The sequence below is a fragment of the Hemiscyllium ocellatum genome, chromosome 39, assembly GCF_020745735.1.
Source record: "Hemiscyllium ocellatum isolate sHemOce1 chromosome 39, sHemOce1.pat.X.cur, whole genome shotgun sequence".
NCBI lineage: Eukaryota > Metazoa > Chordata > Chondrichthyes > Orectolobiformes > Hemiscylliidae > Hemiscyllium > Hemiscyllium ocellatum.
The window spans coordinates 18,277,927-18,305,037 of record NC_083439.1 but is presented as its reverse complement, the minus strand read 5'-3'; the positions used below and the strand labels follow the sequence as shown (position 1 = coordinate 18,305,037).

Below are 27,111 nucleotides of genomic sequence, written 5' to 3'. Positions count from 1 at the left end.
GGCTGATTAGGCTAGGGCATTTTTCCCTGGAGCATAGGAGACTGTGAGGGGTGACCCTCAGGTCTGTAGAGGTCTATGAAATTGTGAGAGGTGTAGATAGGGGACAACTTTTTTCCCAGAGTGGGAAGTCTAAAACTAGGGAACATAGGTTTAAGGTGGGAGAGGTGAGATACAAAAGAGTTCAGAGAGGTATTCTTTCACACAGAGGGTGTTGAGGCTCTTGAACGGGCTGTTGGAGGTAGTGGTGGAGGCAAGTACAATTTTGTCATTTAAGAAACATTTGGACAGTTAAGTGGATGGGTAAGAATGGAGGGATATTGATCAGATGGTGGCAAATGAGTCTGGATTAATTGTGAAAACTGGGTGGCATGAACAAGTTGGGCTGGAGGGCCTGTTTCCATGCTGTACGCCTCGACGACTCTATGGTGGGCTGCTTCATAATCCACTCCAGTCCATCTGGTGAAGTTATCTCCACAATTGGACTGCTATTGGGCTCATTTGAGATATCTCTGACACCTTACTCTTGGCCACAACGTTTCCTCAGTATGTTTGTTAGTAACTTCTTTAATATTCATTCTGGAGAAATGAGCATTCCTGACAGCATTGTATTGCTCATTCCAAGTTGTCTTTGTAGACTTTGGTGAACACTGCCTTCTAGAATTGCTGCAGTTCATGCAGCAAGATGATGTATGATTGGAAGGGGAACTAGGACCCTGATGGTGTTCCCATGTCTGTTGCTGTCATCCCACCACAGGTCATGTTTAGGAAGTGCAGTTAAAGGAGCCTTAGAGAATTGCTTTGCGATGAATACTGTAACCACTGTACACTGGCAGCAGAGGGAAATCTGGTGCAATTACCTCTGGTTATTGGTGACACCAGTATTATACTGGTGGGAATTTGCTGATGGTAGTGTTGAGGCAATGCAGTTTGGTTCCTTCTTGAGGAGATGCTGATTTCCTGGCATTTATTGAGTGTTTCTTGTCATGTACCAGCCCAAGCTTGGATGCTGCCCAGATCAAACAATATTTGACTGTGGGCTGGTCTGTTATTCAAGGATTAACAAATGAATCTGAAGTCTCTGCAATTAACAACAGTTTGTACTTGTATTGCAACTTTAATGTAATTAAATATGCCAACGTGATTCACCGGGAATATTGTAAGGCTATTTCTGACACCATATTGTACAAGATAGCACCTGGGGAAATGACCAATAGTTTTATCAAAGCGATGTGTTTTAAACAGTAAAGAAGGGAGAGGGGAGGGAGATTTGAAGGAGGAATTCCCAAGCTCAGGCATTAGGTGGCTGATGCCTCAGTCACCATTTGTGCAGCAGTTAAAATTGGGGATGCTCAAAAGACCAGAATTAGATGAACATACATGTATTTGGCAGTACAGGTGATGACAGCGATAGGGAGCATCTTGAAAGCAAGAATGAGGGCTTTTAAATTGGAGTATTGCTTGACTGGGAGCCTGATGTTCCCCAATTTAATTGTTTGTTGTGTGTAAGGACACAGGCAGCAGAGTTTTGGACAACTTCCTATTTATGGAGGAAGGATTCTGGGAGAGAAGCCAAGAGTCCATCAGAATAGTCCAGGCTGGAAGTAACAAAGGCATGGATCAGAGTTCCAGTAACAGATGAATGAAGCTGGGTTGAAGTCAGGTGGGGAACACTACAGAGGTGAAAACAGGTGTTCTTCATGGAGGCAGGGATGTGTAATGGAAAGCTTAACTCAAGGTTTAGAAATGATGCCAAGGATGCAAATTGTCTGGTTCAGCCTCAGACAGTTGCTAGAAGGAGAAAATGGCATCAGTAGCTGAGGACTGGAATTGCAGTCCTTACAAGTTTGTTCCTTACAAGAACTGTTACCACAGTGTTTAACTGGAGGAAATTCCTGCTTATCCAGTAATTCATTCGTCATTACTGAAGTAGTCTATGATGATTGGATCTTGAATGCAGTTGATAGAAACTGTGTTGTTGAGGGTGGCACAGTGTCTCAGTGGTTAGCACAGCTGCCTCACAGCGTCAGGGACCCAGGTTTAATGCCACCCCTGGGTGAGTGCGTGGAGTTTGCACATTCTCTCCATGTCCTCTGGGTGCTTCGCTTTCCTCCCACACTTCAAAATATGTATAGATTAGGTGGGTTGGCCATGCTAAATTGCCCATAGTGTCCAGGGATGTGAAAATTAGGTGGTTTAGGCATGGTAAATATGGGGTTACAAAGATGGGGTCAGCCAAGGATAGGAGAGGATAGGCCAAACCTGGGTGGGATGCTCTTCACCAGGTCACTGCAGACTTGATGCTCCACTTTTTCTGTACTACAGGGATTCTAGGAGAAAGTGAGATGAAAACATGTGTCTTCCTTTGTCTAGAGTGTCTCCAGCCACTGATGCATTTTCCTGCCCAAGAGCCGTTGACTTCAGTTTTACTCGGCTCCTTCATGCTACACTCTGTTCAAAGCTACCTTGTTGTAAGGGATAGTCTGTGTGTGTGTGTGTGTGTGTGTGTGTGTGTCTGTGTGTGTGTGTGTGTGTGTGTGTGTGTGTGTGTAGTTTCAGCAAGGAGTATTTTAGTCCATTTGACAGCTGGAAAATGGGGCTTTCCAACTTATCAAGTGTGTGCTTATTGTTTGTACTGTGATTATTCTTGCTCCTTAACATACATTTATTGTTTTTATAAAGGAGTTTATGAGGTACAACACTCCTCAACAAAATAGCCAATGTCTGAAAAACTTTGACCTGTCCGAATATAGACAAATTCTGAGTGACTTGGCCATTCACATTTACCAACAACTCATTCAAGTGATGGAGGATGACCTTCAACCAATGATAGGTAAAGATAGTCTACATTTCACTTGTATTCTGTTCAGAACTAGCACATCAGGTCCTTGTAGAAGATCTTACACCATCACCTCCAAAATAAATCTCAAATTCTCGTCAAGGAATCTTAGACAAGTAATGCTAAATGAAATTCCAAGCGCCTCAGTTGGAATGGGGTGAGGTTGTACCTCTGTGCTGCATGTGTTTGATAAATGTGTTTGTTGTGAAGGGTAGCGACGGCAAATGGACTGTATTGCACATATAAGCAGTGGTGCAGTCAAGTGATAGCACTCTTCCTGGTGAGCTTGGATGGATTAAAGAAGTAGCCTGCATTATGGATCAGGTCAAACCCTCTCAAAATATTCAGAAGATAGTTTAGTCCCTAACATTTTTTTATTTTAAAGTAAACATAAGGTGTCACATTCCAGGTACAATTTGATTGGTCAAACCATCGGATTTAAAGCAAAGTACACTTTATTCATCCACTGTAGTTAAAATAGAATAAAAGAGCGAAGAGATTGAAATAACTTAACTCTACTGGAAAACTTAACAGAATGCGAGATACAGTAACTATTAGTAATTAACTGTTCCAATACAGTAATATCCTATAAACACACCTCTTGGGGAGAAAAGGTAAATTCAGAATGTCTCACAAACAACTTCAACAGCACAGGAGGGAAAAAGAATCACGAGAAAATTCTGAGTGTAGCAGCTGGGAGAGATTTCCTGCAGCTTCCAAGCCTGTTGAGACCCCAGCAACAACTGCTGCTACTAAAAAAAAACTAATCTGAAAATCCTGTTTCTTTGAGAGTTTGATCCCACCCACTCAGACTGCTTCTGTAGTTCCAACTTTAGGAAAAAAATCCAAGACCTCACCAACTGTTCACTGCAGTGGCTCTGGTAGACTGCTCATCGCCTCTGCCTTAAAACCTCTCCTTATTAAAAAAAAGAACAAAATAACGTATTAAAGCCATAGTATCATCACACCTGTTTGTGTGGGATGTGTACTGTCAGTGATTACATTAGGATATACAGTAGCACTCTACAACTGTAATTGCTCATTCACAATTGTTATTGCTCCATTTTAGTACCGGGAATGCTGGAACATGAAAGCCTGCAAGGCATTTCGAGCATGAAGCCAACTGGACTTCGGAAAAGATCTTCAAATTATCAAGAAGAAGTGGACAAGTACACAATATCTTCCATCTTGCAGCAGCTCAGCTACTACTTCACCACCATGTGTCAGCATGACATGGACACTGATCTGACCAAACAGGCCGTTAAACAGCTCTTCTTTCTAATTGGAACAATCACCCTTAATAATCTCTTCCTGCGCAAAGACATGTGCTCATGCAGAAAAGGAATGCAAATAAGGTAAAGCATTCTGCTTCAATACTTCCTCACAAAAAATGAATTGCAACAGGTCTGTTAGGGATGACATGATGGGCTCAATTTTAACCCTCTGGAAACAAAACAGACTGGAATGAGATTAAATCTCCCCTCCATGTTTTTATTTCTAAAGCTGAACAGAGATTTGAATAAAAGGAAAGAGTTACATTTGTATAGCACCCTTCACAATCTCTGAACTTTATAACCAATTGAAATACGTTTGAATATTAGTCAGTGCAGAAATGCAGGGAAACACAGCAGCCAATTTCTGAAGAGGGAGACCTCCAAAATAGCAATGAGATTAACATCTGTTTTAGTGATATTATTGAAGGCTACACACTAGTCAGGATGTCAAAAGAATTAGCATGTTACTTTCTAAATCATCCATTATATCTATCCAAGAGAGCAGTCAGGAACTTAGTTTAACTTATCTGCTGAAAGACCTCATCTCTGACAATCAGCACTCCCTGAATATTTCAGCAAACTGGGCAGATTACATGCTCAGGTCTCCAGCTTATAAAGTCAACCTTTTAAACATAAGCGGAACTGAACTGAGGCTGAGACCATAATAAACATTTTTAAAATCTTTTGTGCATTTTTTATGCTGAACTGTGCTGCTCTGTGCTTGCAATAAACTGGACACAAGTTTTAGTGAAGACTACAGGTCTGGAAGAGAAAAAAAATGATATCAACTTCATAACCCAGAGGTGTGAACGTTGTTAAATTTCTTTTCAGTAAACACTCATTCTAACTTGTGTTCTGTTTACATAGTGTTCAAAGAATTAAGGTAATACTTGACAAGCAGTGCATTGTTGTCACACATATGGATGCGTGCTACTAGGAAAGGACATTGAAGAAAGGGAAGAAGTGTATACAAAGCAGAAAATTTGCATTTAAATGGCATGTTGCTAAAATAATGGAAATAGTGTTAGTCATATTCTTTGTGATTAAGTTGAGTTATTTGTAATGCATGTTTAGCTCAGAATAATTCAAAATGTGGTGTTACTGTATTATATTTTTCATTATTAATATCTTTGTCAGAGGTCACAGTAACCTTTTTGATGTCTAGATGAGTGTATTATTAATGAATGGTTTCTTTATATTTGTCCCAGATGTAATATTAGTTACTTGGAAGAGTGGCTGAAGGATAAGAATATGCAGACTAGCAATGCTAAAGAGACCCTGGAACCACTATCTCAGGCTGCCTGGCTACTTCAGGTTAACAAGACCACAGATGATGATATGAAAGAAATATGTGCAAAATGTACATCTCTCTCAGCTGTGCAGGTCTGATTTTAACTTTTAATATTTCCAGTTGACCTCTCGTGATTGTTGCCAGACACGTTTTAATTTTCTCTTTCTCTCTCCTCCCCGCCCCCCCCCCGCCTCTCTCTTTCTTTCTTTCTCTCTCTCTCTCTCTCTCCTCACAACTCTCTCTCTCACACCCTCCCACCAGCCCTTCACCCTCTTTCCTTCTCCCCCCCACACATCCTTGCCTCTCTTTTTTCTCTCTCTGTCTCACGTCCTCATGCTCGCTCTCTCGTCCTCTTTCTCTCTCATCCTCATCCTCTTTTTCTCTCTCTCTCTCACTTTCACCTTCACCCTCACCCTTGCCCTCTCTCTCTCTCTCTCTCTCTCTCGCTATCACTCACACCCTCGCCTTCTTTCTCTCTCTTTTGCACACCCTTGTCCTCTTTCTTTCGCTCTCACCCTCACCCTCTTTTTTTCTCTCTCTCACACACACACACACACACACACACACACACACACACACCTCTCTCTCTCTCTGTCTCTGCCACTCTCTCCCTTCTACTTGCTTTTTCGCTTATCTCCCCTCCCCCGCCATCTCTCCATATATATTTATGTTCCTTCACTCTCTCATCTCATCTGGCTCAGTCTCTATTTTTGATGAGATCATTAGATCGGACATTGAGAGAATTAAATAAACTACTGAAGGAAATATATTTGATTTTCTTACTACCCTCATTTGGTTTATTTAGGTTTCTGGTTTGATTGTCTGCATTCCAACATGTGTAGCATGTTTTGGTTTATCAGGCCTTCAGATATAACAATTTCTTATGAGTTTTCTCATGAAATGCAAATGAATGAATTTATGCTGTACTATTTTCACCACTACACAAAATATAAGGATAGAAACACATAACTATGATTTTGTCTTAACAGGTTTAATTCAATAAATTCGCTGGCTATCAGTAGGAATGATTAATGTTAATGACTAATATCCTCATGGCCAATGGAGTATTTCCATTATGTAGATTTTTTCCCACTTTATTTTAACAGATTGTCAAGATTTTGAACTCCTACACGCCAATTGATGATTTTGAGAAACGTGTGGCACCATCCTTTGTGCGCAAAGTTCAGGTGAGCAAAAATAATCTTTGACATTAAAACTAATTCCATAATCTGCACACAAGCAACTATTGGACAGCCCATACTCAAGCAGGGGTTTGGGGAGAGAGAGAGAGATTGAGAGAAAAGTTACAAGCGGGCGGGCGGCACGGTGGCACAGTGGTTAGCACTACTGCCTCACAGCGCCAGAGACCCGGGTTCAATTCCTGCCTCAGGCAACTGTCTGTTTGGAGTTTGCACATTCTCCCTGTGTCTGCGTGGGTTTCCTCCGATGCTCCAGTTTCTTCCCACAATGCAAAGATGTGCAGGTCAGGTGAATTGGCCATGCTAGCGTTAGGTGAAGGGGTAAATGTAGGGGAATGAGTCTGGGTGGGTTGCACTTCAGAGGGTTGGTATGGACTTGTTGGGCCGAAGGGCCTGCTTCCACACTGTAAGTAATCTAAAACAAAAATTTGCTGTTTTTATTTTCTTAGTCACAACTGAACAGTCGTGGAGATGGATCAACATTGATAATTGATGCCAAATATCATTTTCAAGTGACTTTTCCATTTAGTCCATCTCCACAAGCATTGGAGACCATCCAGATTCCCAGTAGCTTCAAATTAAATTTCCTTACTCGGATCTAAAAGAATGCTACTGTGTCAAATATCCGATTGGTAAACTTCAAAGATGAGAATTGTTTTACAATTAATATTAAAGACCTGGATGACCTGGATTTTGGAGATTTGGGTATTTATTTTTCTTTCTCATGCCAAACTTAATGAGTTATTTGAGTTTTAACTACATTTTTATATTGTGTATTTAACAAAAATAAATGCAGTCTAGTTTTACTAAAGTTCAAAACATGCTACGTTTTGACTGGCTGCTCTTACAAGGACAGTATTCAATAATTTTTCAAACTCTGCAAGGATTTCACAAACGGTTGCAGACTCATGTTGCCTAATATTTTGTATAAAGGTGAAACAAGTGATGTTTTTCATAGTGTTTATAAGAGATTATTCTCCCAACAATTTATACCAGTAGATTTTTAAAAATGTTTGGGTGTACAGATTCTGAAGAAATTAGCTTTTTAACTATACAGAGAAAAGTGATGCATGTTTAGAACTAAGGGGGAAAAAAAGGTTGTTTCTATGCTTTTCCTATTTATCAAACTTTAATTCTTCTGTACAGAATATATTTTAACATTATACACTTATGATGTTCAATAAAAAGGACAATAAAAGAAAACAAGTGTTTCATTTCTGTGTGAGATTTCACTGCATATTTGTAAAATTAGAAAATAAATTTTAATCTCGAAAGATCAATGTATTGCATTTTATAAATTTAAAAATCATTTTTGCCTATTGCCTGCATGGGGAAAGACAATTTCTTTTAGACCACTAACAGCGCAGCAAGACAATTGCCTCCTTTTTAACTATGTTCCATCTGGTCTACTCTTCCACATTGAGAAGACCACCTTCAATTCAACATTATCCAACAGAAATGGATGTGTCTGCACTGCAGTTATTCCCTTGTTGTAAATCTGTGCTATTTCCCTGTTGGCTAATAGGAAGGCAAGGATTTCAATTGCAATATGCCAGTTCTGCCAGTTTACTCTCCTAATCTGAAACAATTCATGATTACCTGGCACATCAGTCTGTAAGGGTTTAGAAGATTTTCCCAATGGGCAACAAGAATTATTTCAAAATGCTTTAACTGTACTAGAATGAAATCACTGTTTTCACCTGCCTCAAAACACACCAGCTTTAATTGTCACCATGAGGAAATGGAGTTTATCATCTATGACTAACCTGAACTTGTTGTAATACCCATGCAATGAGAGGGATTTGTAGCTCACCAGAACCATTACAGCGACCAAAAACGTATGAACTATATTCTTGATTTTTTTAAAAATCAAATTATAGCATGAATAGTGTATTGCTTTAAAATGCAACATTTTATTGTGATGAGGATTTTAGTGAGAAAGCCTGCTGTTGTACGTATACAATAATGCTGTTAAAAGTTATGCTTCTATTTGAGGAATTAATTACATACAGCAATCCAAGAACAATGTTCAATGATGCGTTCACTCCAATGGGTCGGCTGGTCCTTCTCACCAATACATTGCCTAACACGGTAAAGGTGCTGATGTTTCCCCTTTAATCATGTTTCAGAGCAACACACTGGTTCAGAACTTTTAACAGCTCTGTTCTGTAGACTTGAAGAGCTGGTTACTTGAGCTTTCATCATGTTTGGCTTATCTTCGTATTCAACGAGAGTGGCATAAGGGAAACTCCTGTCAATTTACTTCGTTCTTAGTGTTTCACTTATAGACCTCTCGATAAAACTTCATAGCTGCAATAAATTTTATTACTTTAAGTTAGCCTGAGTTCAGTGGGAACACTCTCCATTTTGATTGGCAGGTACTCCAGAGACTTCACACAATCTAGGAGGTCAATTCCCTGTAGCTTTGTGGCCCACATTGTGGTGAAATGTTGAATCAAGATTCTGTCTCTCGGGTGATTATAAAAGATCCGCTGACATCACTTGAATAAGAGTCGGAAAATCTCATCATGTCTTGGCTGACATTTATCCATCAATCAATACCACTAGAACAAATTATCTGGTCATTTATTTTCTTCTTATTTACAATATTTAACTCTTGAGTGGTTTAATGATTTTTGACCATTGTACTGGTGACATAATTTGGGATGTTTCATGGAAGCTGCTATATAAATTCAAGTTCTTTATCACATCCAGTTATATTTTCTGATATGAACCTAACAAATTAAAATTCTTAAAATTCATTTTTCTATTGTTTAACTCAAAACATGATTCTTCTGAGTAACACAAGTATAAATGTAGTCCTCATAAACTATAGGCGGCACAGTGGCTTAGTGGTTAGCACTGCTGCCTCATAGCACCAGGATCCAGGGTTTGATTCCACCCACAGACTGTGTGGAGTTTGCACATTCTCCTGTGTGTGTGTGTGTGTGTGTGGGTTTCCTCTTGATGCTCTGCTTTCCTCCCCTAATCCAAAGATGGTGAGAGGGGAAAGATTAAAAGAGACCTAAGGGGCAACTTTTTCATGCAGAGGGTGGTATGTGTATGGAATGAGCTGCCAGAGGAAGTGTGGAGGTTGGTACAATTGCAACATTTAAGAGGCATTTGGATGGGTATGTGAATAGGAAGGGTTTGGAGGGATATGGGCCAGGTGCTGGTAGGTGGGACTAGATTGGGTTGGGATATCTGGTCGGCAGGACGGGCTGGACCGAAGGGTCTGTTTCCGTGCTGTACATCTCTATGACTATGTGCAGGTCAGGTGGATTGGCCATGAGTAATGCAGGTGGGTGGGTCTGGACGGTCTGCTCTTCGGAGGGTCGGTGTGGACTTGATAGGCCAAATGGCCTACTTCCAAACTGTAGGGATTCTAATGCATTTTACTTATGGAAAATAACAGTTTTGGTGGATATCTAAAAATTATGCACCACAGGTTAAGATTGTTAGGTACAGTGACTTTGTAACTATTGAAGACTTCCTTTGTTCAGTATTCCTGAAAGAATTCGGTTCAGTTCATTAGAAATACCAAACAGGAAGATTGTCATAACTGCATTGACTAAGTTGCAGTGCAGGAAGGAAGTCTTGCTGCCAAATTAGATAACCATAGCTGCATGTGCTACTTAAAGAACATGAATATCTACTTTGAAACAGTTCTGAACAAACTGTTAACATTCCAAGAACTTTGAAGGAAAAAGATCATTCAGTACTTCCACTTTTACTCATTACTCACATCCGCATTCAACTCTGCAGATAGTGTTGTTGTCCTACTACTTCTAAACAATTATAAATAAACTTCTTGTCAAATTGTAATGTATACACTATTGAGTGCACTAGATGGCAGTATCTCCCATTCATACATAATGTTTCTTCTGGAAATAGATCCATTAAATTCTGTTTATCTTGTGGATTTGTTCAGCTTCCAGTATTACAGTCAAGTATACAGGTATTTACCCACCTCAATTCCTATTTCATTTCAAAGACTAGATTATTTTAAAGCTGCGTTTATCCACCTGTCCATGAGAAAAATAAGTTGAGAATCTTCATCTCTTGTTACCATTGCTACACTGTCCATCCCTCTCTATGGAACTGCTTGTGATTTAAATACAGTAGGGCGGCACGGTGGCACAGTGGTTAGCACTGCTGCCTCACAGCGCCAGAGACCCGGGTTCGGTTCCCGCCTCAGGTGACTGACTGTGTGGAGTTTGCACGTTCTCCCCGTGTCTGCGTGGGTTTCCTCCGGGTGCTCCGGTTTCCTCCCACAGTCCAAAGATGTGCGAGTCAGGTGAATTGGCCATGCTAAATTGCCCATAGTGTTAGATGTAGCGGAATGGGTGGGTTGCGCTTCAGTGGTCGGTGTGGACTTGTTGGGCCGAAGGGCCTGTTTTCACACTGTAAGTAATCTAATCTAATCTAATCTTGCAGATAAGAAATGTCAGCTTTACTGGTCTGTTGTATACACTAAAGTTCTCTTGTCAAATCAGTGATGTCTGTTTTTTGTATTTGAAAGAATCAAGCCTTTTGAAGCTGTAATTTTATAATTTTCTATTGTTCACACTCACCATTTTCTTTCAATTTCCATTAGTTCCCTAAGTGTTGTTAAACATCTCCACTTCTGAAATGTTCTTCCAGTTTCTCAGATATTGCCCAACTTGTAATGTTGCACGTTCTGCACCTGGGCTTTTTCGTTGCCAGGTGACGGTGACCTATGTTTGTTCCATGAAAGCACAACGTGACACGGTATCAAAATGCCGAACTGGATCCAATGGTAAGAAATACTCTTAAGAAAAAGATTGTTGTAGAGGTGAAATATTACAGAAAAAGTTAATGGTTGGATCAATGTCATGGCTTATGAAACATTTATTTATTGAGTACACAATTTGTATGGATCCTTATTGGCAAAGAGATAAATAAGCACTCAAAGATTGTCAGGACACTAAGGTGATATCACAGGCTTCAGAATTTTAATAACTGTACATGGACTGAATGAATCAATAAAAGGTAAATTGTTACACACAAAAACTAGTAAAGATTAGGACAGACTTAAATAGGAATTGAAAGCAACTAGCTACATATGGGAGTGGAGGCTCCATACACAATACTGCTTTGACCCCTACTTGATGAACTGAATGCTTCATGCCATAAGCATAACTGAATGCCCTGCAGACGAACTTAAGGAGTTAATCATGGGAAAGCTATGATTTGAAAGCTATCTTGCAGATAGTCAACAAGAAACAAAGAGATTACATTTGATAAGAGAGGCAGCTGCAGTCTTGCAATAATTTGGATGAAAGTACTTTTTAAAAAAAAATCACCTTGAGACCGATGGAGGAAAATCTGTCAGAATTGAACACCAGAACAACTCAGCAGCAGAACTTTGAAGAACATCGTTGCAGAAGAACTGAACCCTGGAGACTTCCAGAGACAGGTTACTATTGGTTGAAGCTCTGGTCAGATTTCACCATTAATCAGGTAATAACTCATACAGGTACTTGTTTACTTGAGGGGGCTTATATTTGGTTGCTACATGCAACAAAGTTTGAATCATTGTTTCAGTACTTGATTGTGAGATCTCTTAATAAATAGCCAAGTTAAAGGTAACTTGGGATGATTTACCCACAACTCTAAGAAGCTAAGAATGATCATGGGTTGTGCGTCCACAAATCTCTGAAAGTGGCTGTATCGGTTATTAGGGTAGTTAAGTAGATATATGGGATGCTTGTCTTCATCAGTCGATGATATTGTAAAGCAGGAAGGTTACATTGGAGCTGGTCAAAACTGAGGCCACAGCTGGAGTACTGTGTGTATGTCTGTTCACCACACAATAGGAAGAATGTGATTACACTGGAGGGAGTGCAGAGGAGATTCACCAGGAGCAACTCAGCTATGGACAGAGGCTGGATAAGCTCAGGTTTGTTTTTATTTGGAGCACAGAATATTGAGAGGGGCCTGATTTGAGGTGTATAAGATTATGATGGGCATGGGCAGGATGAATAAAAAGTTGCTGTTTCCCTCAGTTCAAGGGTCAGAACAGGGGGGCATACTTTTTAAGTTAAAGGCAGGCGTTCAGAGGAGATTTAAGGAAATATTTTTTCACCAGAGGTTGGGGGGTGGGGGGTGGGATCTGGAATTTGTTGCCTGGGAGGGTAACTGGAGCAGGTAACCTCACTACCGTTACAAAGTACGTGGATGAGCACTTGAAATGCCAAAACATTCAAGATTACTGGCCTAGTTTGTTAAAGCGATCCTAGTGGAGGTAGATTAGATTCCTCAACAAGTCCACACTGACCCTCCAAAGAGTAACCCACCCAGACCCATTTCCCTCTGAATAATGCACCTAACACTACGGGCAATTTAGCATGGCCAATTCACCTGACCTGCACATTTTTGGACTGTGGGAGGAAACCGGAGCACCCAGAGGAAACCCACGCAGACACAGGGAGAACGTGCAAACTCCACACAGACAGTCATCCAAGGCTGGAATCGAACCTGGGATCCTGGGAGGCTGCACTGCAAACCACTGAGCCACCATGCCGCCCATGTAGTAGTGTATTTTTTTAGTGGTGTGTACTCAATTGGCAGAAGGGCCTTTTCTGTACTGTATGATCCTATGATTTGATAAGCTTGATACAATCAAAACATGTGCTGCATAATTCAAGTGGAAAATACACCAGTGTCACTTCCTTGATCAGAGGATTTCGAATTGGAATCACTACAGCAAAAAAGGGAAAATAGACTAACCCAGGTTCTATGTTGTATAGAATAGAAATTGACAGAAACAAATACCTCATGCCTTCTGGCAATGCAAAACCACAAGGGAACCATCCAGATAAATTACAAAGACCTTCCTTTTCTAAGATGGCGTATCAACAGCCTTTCTTCCCTAATGGAACAAACTGCCAAATGAAATAATCACACCTGTTAATACTTGAATCCCGAGGACCTACCTTTAGATTATTAATTTCATTTTTATTATCAGGGTTACCATCTCAGCAATGGAGACCTACATTAGCCAGAACTACACCATTTAAACATTTGGTAGAATTAGTCAAACAATAACATAACTAAAGCCAAAGCAATTGACCTAAGATCAGCCCATTGGTGATTGACCCCTTTGTGAAGAAAGGAACAAATGTCACTGAACATTACTAAACACCAGACGAGTGAGACATTACTTTGATACTAAAATTAGGTACTTCTTGTATTGGAGGACAGTTTACACTTGTGTTGTAAAAGGAACATAAAAAGGAAAATAAAAGAAAACAAATGTTTTGTTTCTGTGTGAGACTTCACTGCACATTTCTAAACTCTACTGATCTGGCTGCACATCTCTCTTCCCCTCCTACACTGACTGGCTTTATCTTTTCATTCAGCCTATTAAAAAATTAGATCGGTAAATTGTACTTACCTTTACTGGAATAGCATGGGATTGTTATCAGGTGAGTTAATTCTTTTCTCAATGGATATTATTTACAATTTTAATTTAATGATCAATTGTTGGCTTGAGCAATAAATGTGATTGGTTTCCTAAAGTCGGTAATTATTGCCCAGGATGTCCACTTCAAAGTCATAGAAAACCTGCCCTATGGTTGTGACTACGACATAATGTTTTGGACAATTTATTCAGGAATCAGTAGTCATATTCCTGAAAATATTGGGCCACTAAAATATACTAGCATTGGAGGCTCTCTAGAGAGAGTTCACTCTGTTGATATCAGGTTTGGAGGGACTTTCTTAAGAGAGGTTCAGTAGATCTGGGCACCACAGCTTCAGAAGGATATATTGGCCTTGGGGGGACATAGGTTTACAAGAATTATATCTGGACTTCGGGGATTGTGAGTTGGTGGGGGGGTGTGGAATTATATTAATTAGGTTTGATTTCTCTGGAATTTAAAAGATTAAAGGTGATCTTATCAATGTCTTCAAGATATTAACAGGAAAAAACACAGTAGATAAAGATAAACTATTTCCACAGATTCAGGATTCTAGAACTAGGGAACATAGTCTGAGAATGAGAGTTACACTGTTCTGGGGAGATGTTAGGAAGGTCTTCTACAAACAAAGGGCAATACATGTTTGGAACTGAGTTCAAAGGGCAGTGGATCTGGGATCAGTAAGTTGAGATAAATCAAAGAAATTAACAAAGCTGGCCAGATTACTTAAAAGGTTTGTATATTATTTCATATGGATTCCTTGATTACTCTTCTAGATCAGGGTCACCTCTTTAGTTCACTCAGGTACAGGTAGTAATACTTCTAATTCACCTTTCTACTCTCTGAGCTTTCAAAAGCTGGTGTAGGAGATTAGGCAGGGAGCTTTCAAATGTTCATGCTGTGTCATCAGCGGTAAAACTATTCTCCCAGAACAAAACAGTCAAATATTTTGGTTCCACCCTAATAGATGGATTGCCTTTTCCCCGAGGTCTCAATTACTATTGGACATCTGCCGTCTGCTTCAATATTAGGTTTCTTTCAGACTTGCTTGAACCAATACCCAGGTACAGACCTCGTTGCTAGCCACTCTGCTGTCTGTGGAGGAGGGTGGAGCAGACAGGTGGGAAGGAAGATGGACAGGTAGGACAGTTCAAGAGGATCCTGTGGCTGACCATTTCAACTTCCCCTCTCACTCCCCAAAGACATGCAATTCCTAGGCCTCCTCCATTGCCAAATCCAAGCCACCTGACGCCTGGAGGAAGAACGCATCAACTTCCATCTTGGGACCGTCAACCACACCGGATCATTGTTGACTTCACCAGTTTCCTTATCTCCCCTTTCCCACCTTATCCCAGATCCAACCCTCCAACTCGGCATCTCGTTCTTGAACTGTCCAACCTGTCCATCTTCCTTCCCACTTATCCACTGCACTCTCCTCTCTGAACTATCACCATCACCCCGCACCTTCAACAACCTATCGCACTCCTAGCTACCTTTCCCCCAACCCCAACAACCCCCCTCCCATTTATCTCTCAGCCCCCTTAGGCACCCCCACAATCCTGATGAAGAGCTTATGCTCAAAACGTTGACTCTCCTCCTCCTCAGATGCTGCCTGACTGGCTGTGCTTTTCCAGCACCACACTTTTTGACTATTATCAAGGGAGACAGTGGTATGGTGTAATGACATTGGTCTAGTCATCCAGTCACTCTGTCTAGTGTTCCGGGGGCTTGCGTTCCAATACCCACCATGGCAAATCGTGAAACTTGAGTTAAATAAATATATGGCTTAAACAGCAAGCCTAATGGCAACATACAACCATTACCAATTGTTGTAAATACACACTAGGTTCACTAATGTCCTTCAGCAAAAGAAATCTGCCATCTTAGCCTGGTCTGGCCTACATGTGACTTCAGACTCTCATTAGTGTGGTTGATTCTTAAATGTCCTCTGAGCAGTTAGGGATGGGTAATAAATGCTAGTTGAGTCAGCAATACCTATATCCCAAGAATGAAATTTTTAAAAATGTAAATATTCCACCCAGTTTCCAATCATAAGGATTGTTCAAACCATTCCTGGTAACTGATATATCCAAACTTGTAGATTCAATGAAAATATATACCTTTTGAAAAATTTTATTTCATGGATTCGAAACTTTAAAGGAACTTTAAGGATGATTGACAGCTTTCAAATGCTGCGTTGAGTATTTGGAAACTAAATCATGTGATCAACTTGCTGATCCATTTAAGACACCAATTGACTCCTAAATCACCTGAATGGTTAATCATTCCAGAGACCCACAAAATATTCAATTTATTTTTCTGTTAAATTCTCTACATTTCCTGCAATAAAGTGCAAAGTTGCAGCAAATATAAAAATGTTCTGTCTAAAGGTGTCAGTAAAAATATTCAAAATGACCTGTAACCCTTTAAGAAGATTATCACTTGGCCATTGAGGCTGGATTAGCTTCTCAAATCCTCAGTCTCTCAGAGCCTGACTTCAGCATCCCAACTGCATTCTTCCTATAACGTTCAGGTATGTCTGAATTGAATCTCAATGTTCAAATGTTGGCATTTTACATGCAAATAAATGTTTCAGATGTTCCCATTCCAGCATATGTTTGGAATTAGTGGATTTTCAGAATTAAAAGGTGAGGTAATGACCTGCAGTGAGGAATTCTTCATGTGATCTGAATTACAGTTCAAATTGGTTAAACCTTGTGGATATTTTACATTTTCTTTTATCTGAGTAAATTGAGTACAGATTTTGGTGCTGAACAAAATAGAAAGTGCTTGCAATAGTCAACTACCTGGATCTATTAAGAAAGACTGGATAGGCTGGGACTTTTTTCACTGGAGTGTTTGAGGTTGAGAGGTGACCTGATTGAAGGTTATAAAATAGTGAGAGGTATAGATAGAGTTGATGGTAGTTGTCTTTTCCCCAGGATGGGGAATTTCAAGACTAGGGGACACATTTTTAAGATGAGAGGAGAGAGATTTAAAAAATAACATTAGAGGCAAATTTTTTACACAGTGGATGATTCGTGTGTGGAATGAACTTCCTGAGGAAGTGGCGGATGTGGGTACAGTTACAATGTTTATAAGACATTTGAATGGATACGTGATTAGGAAAGATTCGGCAGAATATGGGCCAGGCGGATGAGATTAGTTGAGTTTGGCATTATGTTCAGCATGGATTGGTTGAACTGAAGGGGTCTGTTTCTGTGCTGTATGACTCTGACACTGTTTGGAGAGAGAGAGAAACAGAGTTAGCATGTTGCTTTGGATATGACTCTTCTTTCAAGATTATATTCGACTTAAAACATTAACTCCGTTTACACTTGACAGATGCTGTCAGATCTACCGAATATCTCCATTACTTCTGTTTATATTTCAGATTTCCAATATCTGGGTTATTTTTTCCTTTATTTCAGACTTTTGTGATGCTTTACATGTGATAAAATTGCATTTCTAAACTATCAGGAATTACTGAAAATTCTCAGGAAGTCAAACAACATTTGTGGAGAGAGAAATTAATAGAGAACGGGTTCCGCTGAGAGGTCATTGGGTGGAATCTTGTTGGGGCTGTGAATCACCTGTCAGCCAAATAGAGAGAGTCAGCGAGAGATCGTTGCTGCTCCTTCCTCTTTTAAGTGATGTGGTTTTAACAGATGCCAAAAGGTGTTTACTGCAGATGTAAAGGTCACAAAACCAGTTGGTACACTAAATACAAGGGAATTTCTCCAAACATCCCCTTTTTGATAAAAACAAATGTGTGTACTATCATTTGCAGTTATAAATTACCCAAGTTATCCAGCATGCATATTTAATAACGAAAGTTATCATTCATGAATGGAACATTGTGTATTAACTCTCGTCAGTTCTATGGCTATCAGTTTCTACACATGTTGCATACATAGTCATTAAATTGGGCAGGTCTCATAATTGTGTGTTTGGGCATTGTCAATGACTGTTCTTTTGTCTGATCATTCTTAAGATGATGTTCCTTCACTGGAGAATGTTGATTCCATGTGGTAGTGTGTGATGACTCTTGTTCCTGATCCATTTCTGTTGTTGGGAACAGTGGAACTCCAGAACTGAATATTGTTTCTGTACTCTGTAGAGGTGGTGAGATCACTTCTCCCTGAGCTGCTGCCTGCAGAGTACAGAACTACATTCAGTCCTACAGTTCCACTGTTCCTCAACAACAGAAATGGATCAGGAACAATAGCTACCACACACTACCATATGGGATCAACATTCCCCAGTAAAGGTGCAAGTTCACTAGATGTGCAAATATATCTGTGATTATGTTGACAAATCTGCTTGTTCATATTCATTGTGTGCGATCAAGCTCTATACAGGTCCCAATTTGCTATATGAGCTTCAAAGCCTACATACCTCTTGTATGCTTTTCTTCTCCTCGGTGAGATCGAGACTACAATGCAATTTGTTGCATTCTTTCTTCAGCTCTGATAGAAAACCCTATTTGCTCAGAGTTTGACATTAATTCTGTAGCTATTTCATTGCTTTGTCACTGAGAGTGCAAAAAGGTTCCAATTCTGTCTCATATCTCCTTTCATTTTGACAGCATGAGAAGTGTGACTCGCACCGTACTTCAAAGTTTCAGACTGTGTTTTTGAACAAAATCTTCCATGCTCTTTGTTTTAGAAGCTGGCTTTCTTACAGGTGTTTCAATCCACACATCTGCAGGTACACCATCCCTGACTCATTTCAAGGGATATGTGTCTAATGGCTGCCACAGCCTACACACAGAAGCAACCTACATTGAAGTAGTGGTCACATGACTACAGCAAACCAGCCAATAGAGTCATAGAGATGTGCAACACAGAAACAGACCCTTCTGTTCAACTCATCCATACCAACCAGATATCTTAAATTAAAATAGTCCAATTTACCAGCATTTAGTCCATTTCCCTTTAAACCCTTCCTATTCATATACCAATCAAAATGTCTCTTAAATGTTGTCATTGTTTCAACCATCACTTTCTCTGGCAGTTCATTCCATATACACATCACCCTCTGCATGAAAAAGTTGCCCCTTAGATTCCTTTTAAATCTTTCCTCTCTCACCTTTAATCTGTGCCCTCTAGTTGTGGGACTTCTCTACTTTGGGAAAAAGACCTTGGCTATTCAACCATCCATACCCCTCATGATTTCATAAATCACTGTAAGGCCACCCGTCAACATCTGACATTCCAGGGACAACAGCACTAGCCTATTCAGCATCTCCCTATAGCTCAAACCCTCCAACCCTGGCAACATCCATGTAAATCTTTTCTGTACCTTTTCAAGTTTAACAACATGGTTCCTACAGTAGGTAGACCAGAACTGAAAATGATATTCCAAAAGTGGACTAACCAATGTCCTGTACAGCCACAACATGTCCTCCCAGCTATTACACTCAATGTACTGACCAGTAAAGGCAAGTGTACCAGACATCATCTTCACTATCCTGTCTACCTGTGACTCCACTTCGAGGAACTATGACCCTTCACTCCAATTCTCCACAGGTCCCGCCCTGGTTTGCCTTACTAAAATGCGACACTTCACATTTATCTAAATTAAACTCCATCTGCTACTTCTCAGCTATTGGTTCATTTATAAAGGTTCTTTGGTAATCTGAGATAAGCTCCTTATTGTCTACTATTGGAGTCATCCGCAAACTTACGAACTATTTCTCCAATGTTCACATCCAAATCAGTTATATAAATGATAAAATACAATTAAGTACAGTTGCATTATCTCCAGATACTGGCCTGTAAATTGCATGTCAACCAGACAATGGCAAGGCCACCAGTGGGCTTTCATGCAGAATCATGAACCTGGCATTGAGAGCTACATTATAGAAGGGCCTAGACTGTTGCAGCAGGAAGACCCAACATAATGGAATATGGGACAATGGGAAGTGATGTGTAGGTGGTTTGCTCAGGTTTGGCCTTACTTGAAAAGGGGGAAATGGAATAGAAGCAAAGGGAGGGGTTTGATTCTAGCTGGCAACACCATCCCCTCTATTCCCTCAGTCAGACACTGATTGCCTTTGGTCAGTAGAACCCTCTCTTGCAAGGAGACAAGCATATATGTTTTATCTATTTATGGGATGTGAGCATTGCAGGAGGTCAGCATTTATTGCCCATTCATAATTGCCTGAAGAACTATTATGAGCTAACCCAATTGTTGTGAGTCTGGAGTCACATGTAGGCCAGAATGGCTAAGGGTTCAAGAAGAACATCGGTGACCACATCAGGTTTTTACAACCATCGAACATGGTTTTGCGGTTCCCATTGGGCTAGCCCCTCCAGATTTTTACTGAATTCAAATGTCACCACCTGCCGTGGTGGGATTCAAACCCATGTCCGCAAAGCATTGCCCAGGGCTCTGGATTACAAGGCCAGTGATGTTTCCACAGTGTCACTGCCTCCCCCACCACTGTCAGGTGTTAGTTACCAGGAGCATCACATGGTGACAGGGCCAGCTGAAGCTGAGTTGATCCCAGTGATGATGAGCCAAGGCCCATAATCGGTCATTTAAACACTCTTAATTGGCATTGCAACAGGCAGGTCAACTAAGGGTCTTCCTAAGCAGAGGTTAATTCTGACTGAGATGGAAAGGCAGCAGTGTGCAGTTGCACCAACATTCCACTTTCCAGCATCCAAGCCTGGCACCTCTCGGGTCAGACGATCCCATCCTTTATCTCTACGTCTACCTTTGCCATCGCTGCGTGTTTCCAGCAAGTCCTGTTGCATTTCTGAATTTGCTTTCGTGTAATAGCCATTCAAATTTAAAAGGAAGAAAGTGAGGACTGCAGATGCTGGAGATCAGAGTTAAAGAGTGTGGTGCTGGAAAAGTACAGCAGGTCAGGCAGCATCTGAGGAGCAGGAGAGTTAACGTTTCGGGCATAAGCCCCCCCATATTCCTGATGAAGGACCTATGCCCGAAACGTTGACTCTCCTGCTCCTCAGATGCTGCCTAATTGGCTGTGCTTTTCCAGCACTACCCTCGTCGACTCTTCAAATTTAAGATGTCCCTTGTGTGAGGAGGTGGTCTGGTCTATGCTTATATTTCTTGTAATAAAGATATCATCCTATTTACTTTGGTGGTATGAGGTTTGATTAAACTAAATTCACAAAATGTAATTTGGTCCATTAGTGGAGAGTGAATAATTGAGTATGTGTGTGTGTGAGAGAGAGAGTTTCTACCTGATTGCATTAGACTATATAGCTTTCTTGTCACTGACCAAATGTGTTGTTGAATATTTGTTGTTTCTTCCCTCATGTTACTTTTTCTGTCTGCAATTCCAGGCTAAGCTTCCTGTGAAATGTGTGACCAGACGTTTGCTGCTGCGACCTTCGGGCCGTGTGAAAAATGCCAGGAAGTCGGGCCATTGCGGAACCTTTACATCGACACAGAGCAGATCAACTTTTGCTCACTGTGTGTCGAAATGGTATGGCCAATTAGTCGTCTAGACTTTGGGATTTATCAAATTAGCAAACATAATTCAAACTTCAAATATGTTTTAACAAGTTAGCGGAGAGAATATGAATGTAGTCAGCATTAATATCTCTCGGAATTATTATAGGCCTCAAACCTAAGCAACTTCATATGGTCAGTTAAACTGGATTACTAATGTCTCGAAAAGAATGTCCACTGAGAAATCCTGCACTTACTGTGCTTCTGTGTTTGGACAGATCCTGATCTAGGATTTAAACTGCTTTTACTTTTTTATAGGATTGTCCAGGCCAGAATGCCAATCAGTGCCTATGCCAGGCCTTTGACAGAGCTACTCAATGATTCCCTTTCTAGTGCTCTTTCCCCATTGTCTGCAAACACTTCCATTTCAAGCCTTTAGCCCATTCCCTTCTGAAAGTCACTGTTGGCCCTACGTCCACCACATTTTAGATATTGTAGTCCACTCTATTATGGCAGTCCACTGTGCAATATCAGTGCAGAGTAAAAGCACTTCACACAGGACTTCCAATTCTGTCTGAGTATGATCCTAGAAGACTTTATTCACATGAAATGATTGAGATTTGAAATAAATTACCATGAATGTCCATTAGAGTTGAGTGAATCACTGGTTCAGAGGGAACAACTAACTTGTTCAAACCAGACAGAACTTTGATTCACTGTTGCCCAACTAGACCTTTAGCCATCCTTTTAGTTGCAGATACAGGGAGTGCTTTCAAGGTGCTGAAATCAATGTCAGATTAGCCAGTAAAGTGCCAGGGAGTCCAACAAATCCCTAAACATTCGATAAATGAAACAACATGTAATTTACACTCCAAACTCAAACTAATGGTGTGACCTTTCATTCCTAGTCAAGTCAGGTGATGGTGCCAGATTTACAAATTTAATATTTGGTACAAAATGGAAATTCGTTCACATTGTAATCATGTCTTAAGAGGGAGTTCGATTAGCACTTGAAGAAAGGTAATATTGGAGACTAAGTGGAATGGTTAGGAAAATTCAATTGGATTTGATAGTTGATGGCACCATTGAATAAGGACCTCTTCTGAGTTTAATGTCCATAAATCAAACATTTCTCCAGTTAATATTAGAACCATTGGCAATGTAAGTATGTAATTCATTCCTTTAAAGTTGAATTTCCAGTCATCTGCAGGTGCCTCATCAATTATTTTCTTTCATCATATAGTTAGAAGTAGGGATTTTTGCTGCTTGTTGTACAATTTCCATTTGTATCTCTCCAAATAATGAAGCTCACACACAGCAAGACCTGAATAATATTTGGGCTTGAGCTGATAAATAGCAAGTAGTATTCACACCACACAAGTGCTGGTCAATTACCTTCAATAACACAGAGAATCGAATAGTCGGGGTCTTTTTCCCAGGTTGGAATCTCAAATACAAGGGGGCAAAGGTTGAAGGTGCGAGAGTTAAAGTTTAAAGGAGATGTGCAAAGCAGGTTTTTTTACACCAGAAGATGGCAGGTGCCTGGAATTCACTGTCAAGGCAGGTGGTAGAAGCAGATACAATAATAATGTTTAAGAGGTCTTTAGACATACACAGGAATAGGCAGGGAATAGAGGGATATGGGCTGAAAATGTGTTGCTGGTTAAAGAGCAGCAGGTCAGGCAGCATCCAAGGAACAGGAAATTCGACGTTTCGGGCATAAGCCCTTCATCAGGAATCATCAGGGCTTATGCCCGAAATGTCGAATTTCCTGTTCCTTGGATGCTGCCTGACCTGCTGCGCTTTAAACAACAACACATTTTCAGCTCTGATCTCCAGCATCTGCCGACCTCACTTTTTCCTCAAAAGAGGGATATGGACCATGTGCAGGCAGATGGGATTTGTTTAGAATGGCATCATGGTCAGCACAGACATGGTGAGTCGAAGGGCCTGTTTCTGTGCTGTACTACTCTATGTTCCCCTACTATCCCTGAATCCCCACACCATCAGCATCCTGAAGGTTATAAATGGGCCTGATAAATACTGTAGCTAAAAGAGCAGTTCAGAAGCTGAGGGTTCAATGGGAAGTAACTCACCTCCTGAATCCCCAAAGCCTGTCTGCCAGCTACAAGGCACAATTCAGGAGTCTGATGGAATACTCTCCATTTAGCCTGGATAGGTGCAGTACTCAAAGCTGAACGGCGTGAGACACAGAGGGGTGGGTTTCATATTTTCAATCATTGGGAACAAGTCAGGACCATGGTGGAATATTATTCATTTGCCGGGATGAGTGCAGCTCCAACAATGTTCAAGAATTTTCACAATATTAAGGACAAAGCAACCCACCCCGGTTGATACCTCAACTAACCCACCTTAAGCCTCCCATAATGCCAAGAATGTGTACCATCTACAAGGTGCACAGCACAACTCTCCAAGGCTCCTTAGACAACACCTTCTGAATGATAATCTCTACCATAAATTGCCTTCCAACATAAAACTCATTCTTTCCCTTGCAACAATATGCCATTCTTTAATTGTCAGCGGTTCAAATTCACAGAAGCTCCCCTCAAACTGTCCTGTGGATGTATAGTTTGTAGACTACACAGACTTAAGTTTAGATTAGATTCCCTACAGTGTGGAAACAGGCCCTTTGGCCCAACAAGTCCACACCGACCCTCCAAAGAGTAACCCACCCAGACCCATTTCCCTCTGACTAATGCACCTAACATTATGGTCAATTTAGCATGGCCAATTCATCTGATCTACAGATCTTTGGATTGTGGGAGGAAACCAGAGCACCCAGAGGAAACTCTCACAGACAAAGGGAGAACATACAAATTCCACACAGACAGTTGCCCGAGGCTGGAATCGAACCTGCGTCCCGAGTGCTGTGAGGCAGCAGTGCTACCCACTGAGCCACCGTACCACCCTCACATCACATTCTCTGAGACTTTAAGGAATGGTCAACAGATTGCCACAGATTTGTGGGCGGCACGGTGGCACAGTGGTTAGCACTGCTGCCTCACAGCACCTGTAGACCCGGGTTCAATTCCCGACTCAGGTGACTGACTGTGTGGAGTTTGCACGTTCTCCCCGTGTCTGCGTGGGTTTCCTCCGGGTGCTCCGGTTTCCTCCCACAGTCCAAAGATGTGCAGGTCAGGTGAATTGGCCAAGCTAAATTGCCCGTAGTGTTAGGTAAGGGGTAAATGTAGGGGTATGGGTGGGTTGCGCTTCGGTGGGTCGGTGTGGACTTGTTGGGCCGAAGGGCCTGTTTCCACACTGTAAGTCTAATCTAATCTAGATGGTGGTCCAGCATCAGATGTGTTGATTGCTGAAACAAGTGAAGACAAGCATTAGCACTACATCTGTTGGAAACGTGGAAAAAAATACAGAAAATGCTCAAAATTCTTCACAGTCAGGAAGTATCTGTGGAGTGAGAAACCAGGTTAACATTTCAGGTCTATAACATTATGGATAACACTGAGTAAAGCTCAATATGTTTTGAAGGAAATGGGAGCAGTGATTGTGATGGGCAATTTTTGAATCTTACCGTTCCCTACTTTTTAGTGGTGCTGGTTTCTGTCTCCACATATACAGTCTGAACAGCGTTTTCTGTGTTGCGCTGTTAATGGTGGACGGGGGTTTAGAACACATTGAGTGGAAACCAGTCTGAGTTAGCACCTCTTAAAAACGAGCAGGACATTTGTCCAGTGTCCGTGCATCCACATTAATAGACTGCAATTTTTCCAGCTCTTTGCAAAATGAGACAATATAAACCTTCCACGACAGGAAGACACTAATGAAATAATAAAATCAACCCCTCCCCCGTTTTAAAAAAAAATGTGGGAATGACACCGTTAACTCCAGTGTGTGGTGGCGCAGTTCACGTGTTTGGGTGGAGGGGTCTGGAGAAATTGTGGAGAGAGGTGCACGGGGCAGATTGAATACACCCTTCAGCTGGAGAGTGTTACTGCAGGAACGCGGTGCGTACAGTGTATCCTGCGTTTGGATTCTTTCAGTGTTGGCCTGGGAAGTGTCACATTTTGAAACTGACGCGTTCCCACGTCCCAGTAACTAACCAGTAGGTCACACGCACACCCACACAGGGGAGGTTAAACTGTCTGGGTGTGAATGCTCTCCTCCTGCTCCTGGTCTGGTCGGCTTGGCTGCCTGATTGATCATTCCTGGTCATTTCAGAATGGAAATGTTGCTGCTGAGAGGCTGATGTATCCTCCCACTGACGTCAGCCAGCCTCCATCTAACTGTTTGAGCTGGGCTTTGGGTATCACTCCGACAACAAACAGCATCTAAACGCAGAGAGAAAAAACCTAGCCTTTGTTTTTTTTTAAAAAAAGAAATAAATCTTGTTTTTGTTTCCTTCTTGGTGTCAAAAAAAGATGGCAACCGAGGGGCTGCAGGAGAATGAGTCCGTGTCGTCGCTAAGGGAGGAAGCAGAGACGCTGAAGGGGAAACTGGAAGAGGAGAGAGCGAAGCTTCATGATGTGGAGCGTGAGTACAGTAGCAGCAGCAGCACCAGGGCCCAGGCATTCTGCTCTCACACTGAACATGGACGGTGTCTGTCTTGGGTGTTCTGTCAGCCCTCCCTATCATGGCTCTAGCTTGAGCCAGTGCATAATCCAAAACTGCAGCACTAATCATGGAGAGATGTGTGTAATGTGGATTTTAAAATAATCACTAACTGTGTAGGTGCTGCTAAGTGTGTGTGTGTGTGGGGTGGGGATTCTGTAATAATCAGTAATAGTATTGATAGTTGCTAAGTGTGTTGTGGATTTTAAAATAAGCAGTACTTGTAGAGGTATTTGCTAAGTCTGTGTGTGGATTTTAAAATCCATCAGTAATTGGATGGGTGATTGCTAAGTGTCTGTGTGTCGATGTGTGTGTGTATATGTGTGTATTTTTAAATAATCAATAATTGCGTAGGTGGTTGCTTAGTGTGCGTCTGTGTTTTAAAATAATCAGTCATTGCATAGATGGTTGTGAAGGGTGTGTGTGTAGATTTTAAAATAATCAGTAAATCATTTCTAGGATAAACAGAGCATGTTTGCTTTTACCCAGCGATGTCCTGTGCCATCCATGTGAAAGATTTTCAAGAATGGGGTTTCTTATAATTGGACAGTGCTTGGAATATTTATACCAGTCCCCATCAAGAACATATTGTTAGTAAAGTTGAAAGGAGCGAGCCAACCTACTTCAGGAGAACAGGTGTGAATGAATCTTTCACACAGTGCCATGCTCACAGATGTTCTCCTGTCTGCTACCAGAGCAGAAATGTGACCTGCTTTTAAATGCAACTTTGGTTTAAAAAGAAAAATGAATGCCAAAGCAATGGGAGAGTGTCCTGTTACAAAGAACATTGGAGACACAGTGAAGTCTCCCAGTTGTTAGCCATGGTACTCTATATAAACCAGCATCTGTCCAGTATAACAGGAGCTGTCAGTCACTGGGTGATCCATAGAAGGGTTTAAAGAGTCTGCCAAAAACAGCTAGATTGTGTCTACAAAAAACAAACTGATACGATAATCGACCATTCTACAAGGTGCTTTGTCAATCACAAGATGCCATTTAATGAGAGTTTACTCAAGGAAGAGTCTGTCAGAAATCACAAAGGATACGGGAT

At 41.1% G+C, this 27,111-nt stretch overlaps 2 protein-coding genes across 5 annotated transcripts in view; both read left to right on the top strand.

Annotated features, from left to right (window-relative positions):
• The window catches only part of LOC132834367 (unconventional myosin-Vc-like), a 90,881-nt gene extending 83,599 nt beyond the window's left edge, over window positions 1–7,282 (top strand). For both annotated transcript variants that reach the window (XM_060853200.1, XM_060853199.1), the window contains 5 exons: window positions 2,680–2,830; window positions 3,906–4,191; window positions 5,319–5,493; window positions 6,508–6,588; window positions 7,050–7,282. In XM_060853200.1, coding sequence (XP_060709183.1) covers window positions 2,680–2,830; window positions 3,906–4,191; window positions 5,319–5,493; window positions 6,508–6,588; window positions 7,050–7,202 — 846 coding nt within the window. In that variant the 3' untranslated portion in view covers window positions 7,203–7,282. The remainder of the gene's footprint in view (window positions 1–2,679; window positions 2,831–3,905; window positions 4,192–5,318; window positions 5,494–6,507; window positions 6,589–7,049) is intronic.
• Window positions 7,283–21,381: 14,099 nt separating this feature from the next.
• LOC132834147 (guanine nucleotide-binding protein subunit beta-5) overlaps window positions 21,382–27,111 on the top strand; it is a 76,336-nt gene continuing 70,606 nt past the window's right edge. The window contains exons 1-2 of one of the 3 annotated variants that reach the window (XM_060852790.1): window positions 21,382–21,507; window positions 25,871–25,982. In XM_060852790.1, the coding sequence (XP_060708773.1) occupies window positions 21,382–21,507; window positions 25,871–25,982 (238 nt within the window). Of the gene's footprint in view, window positions 21,508–25,439; window positions 25,457–25,519; window positions 25,555–25,870; window positions 25,983–27,111 lie in introns of those variants that run through there. The other 2 variants (XM_060852791.1, XM_060852792.1) reach the window with 2 other exon arrangements.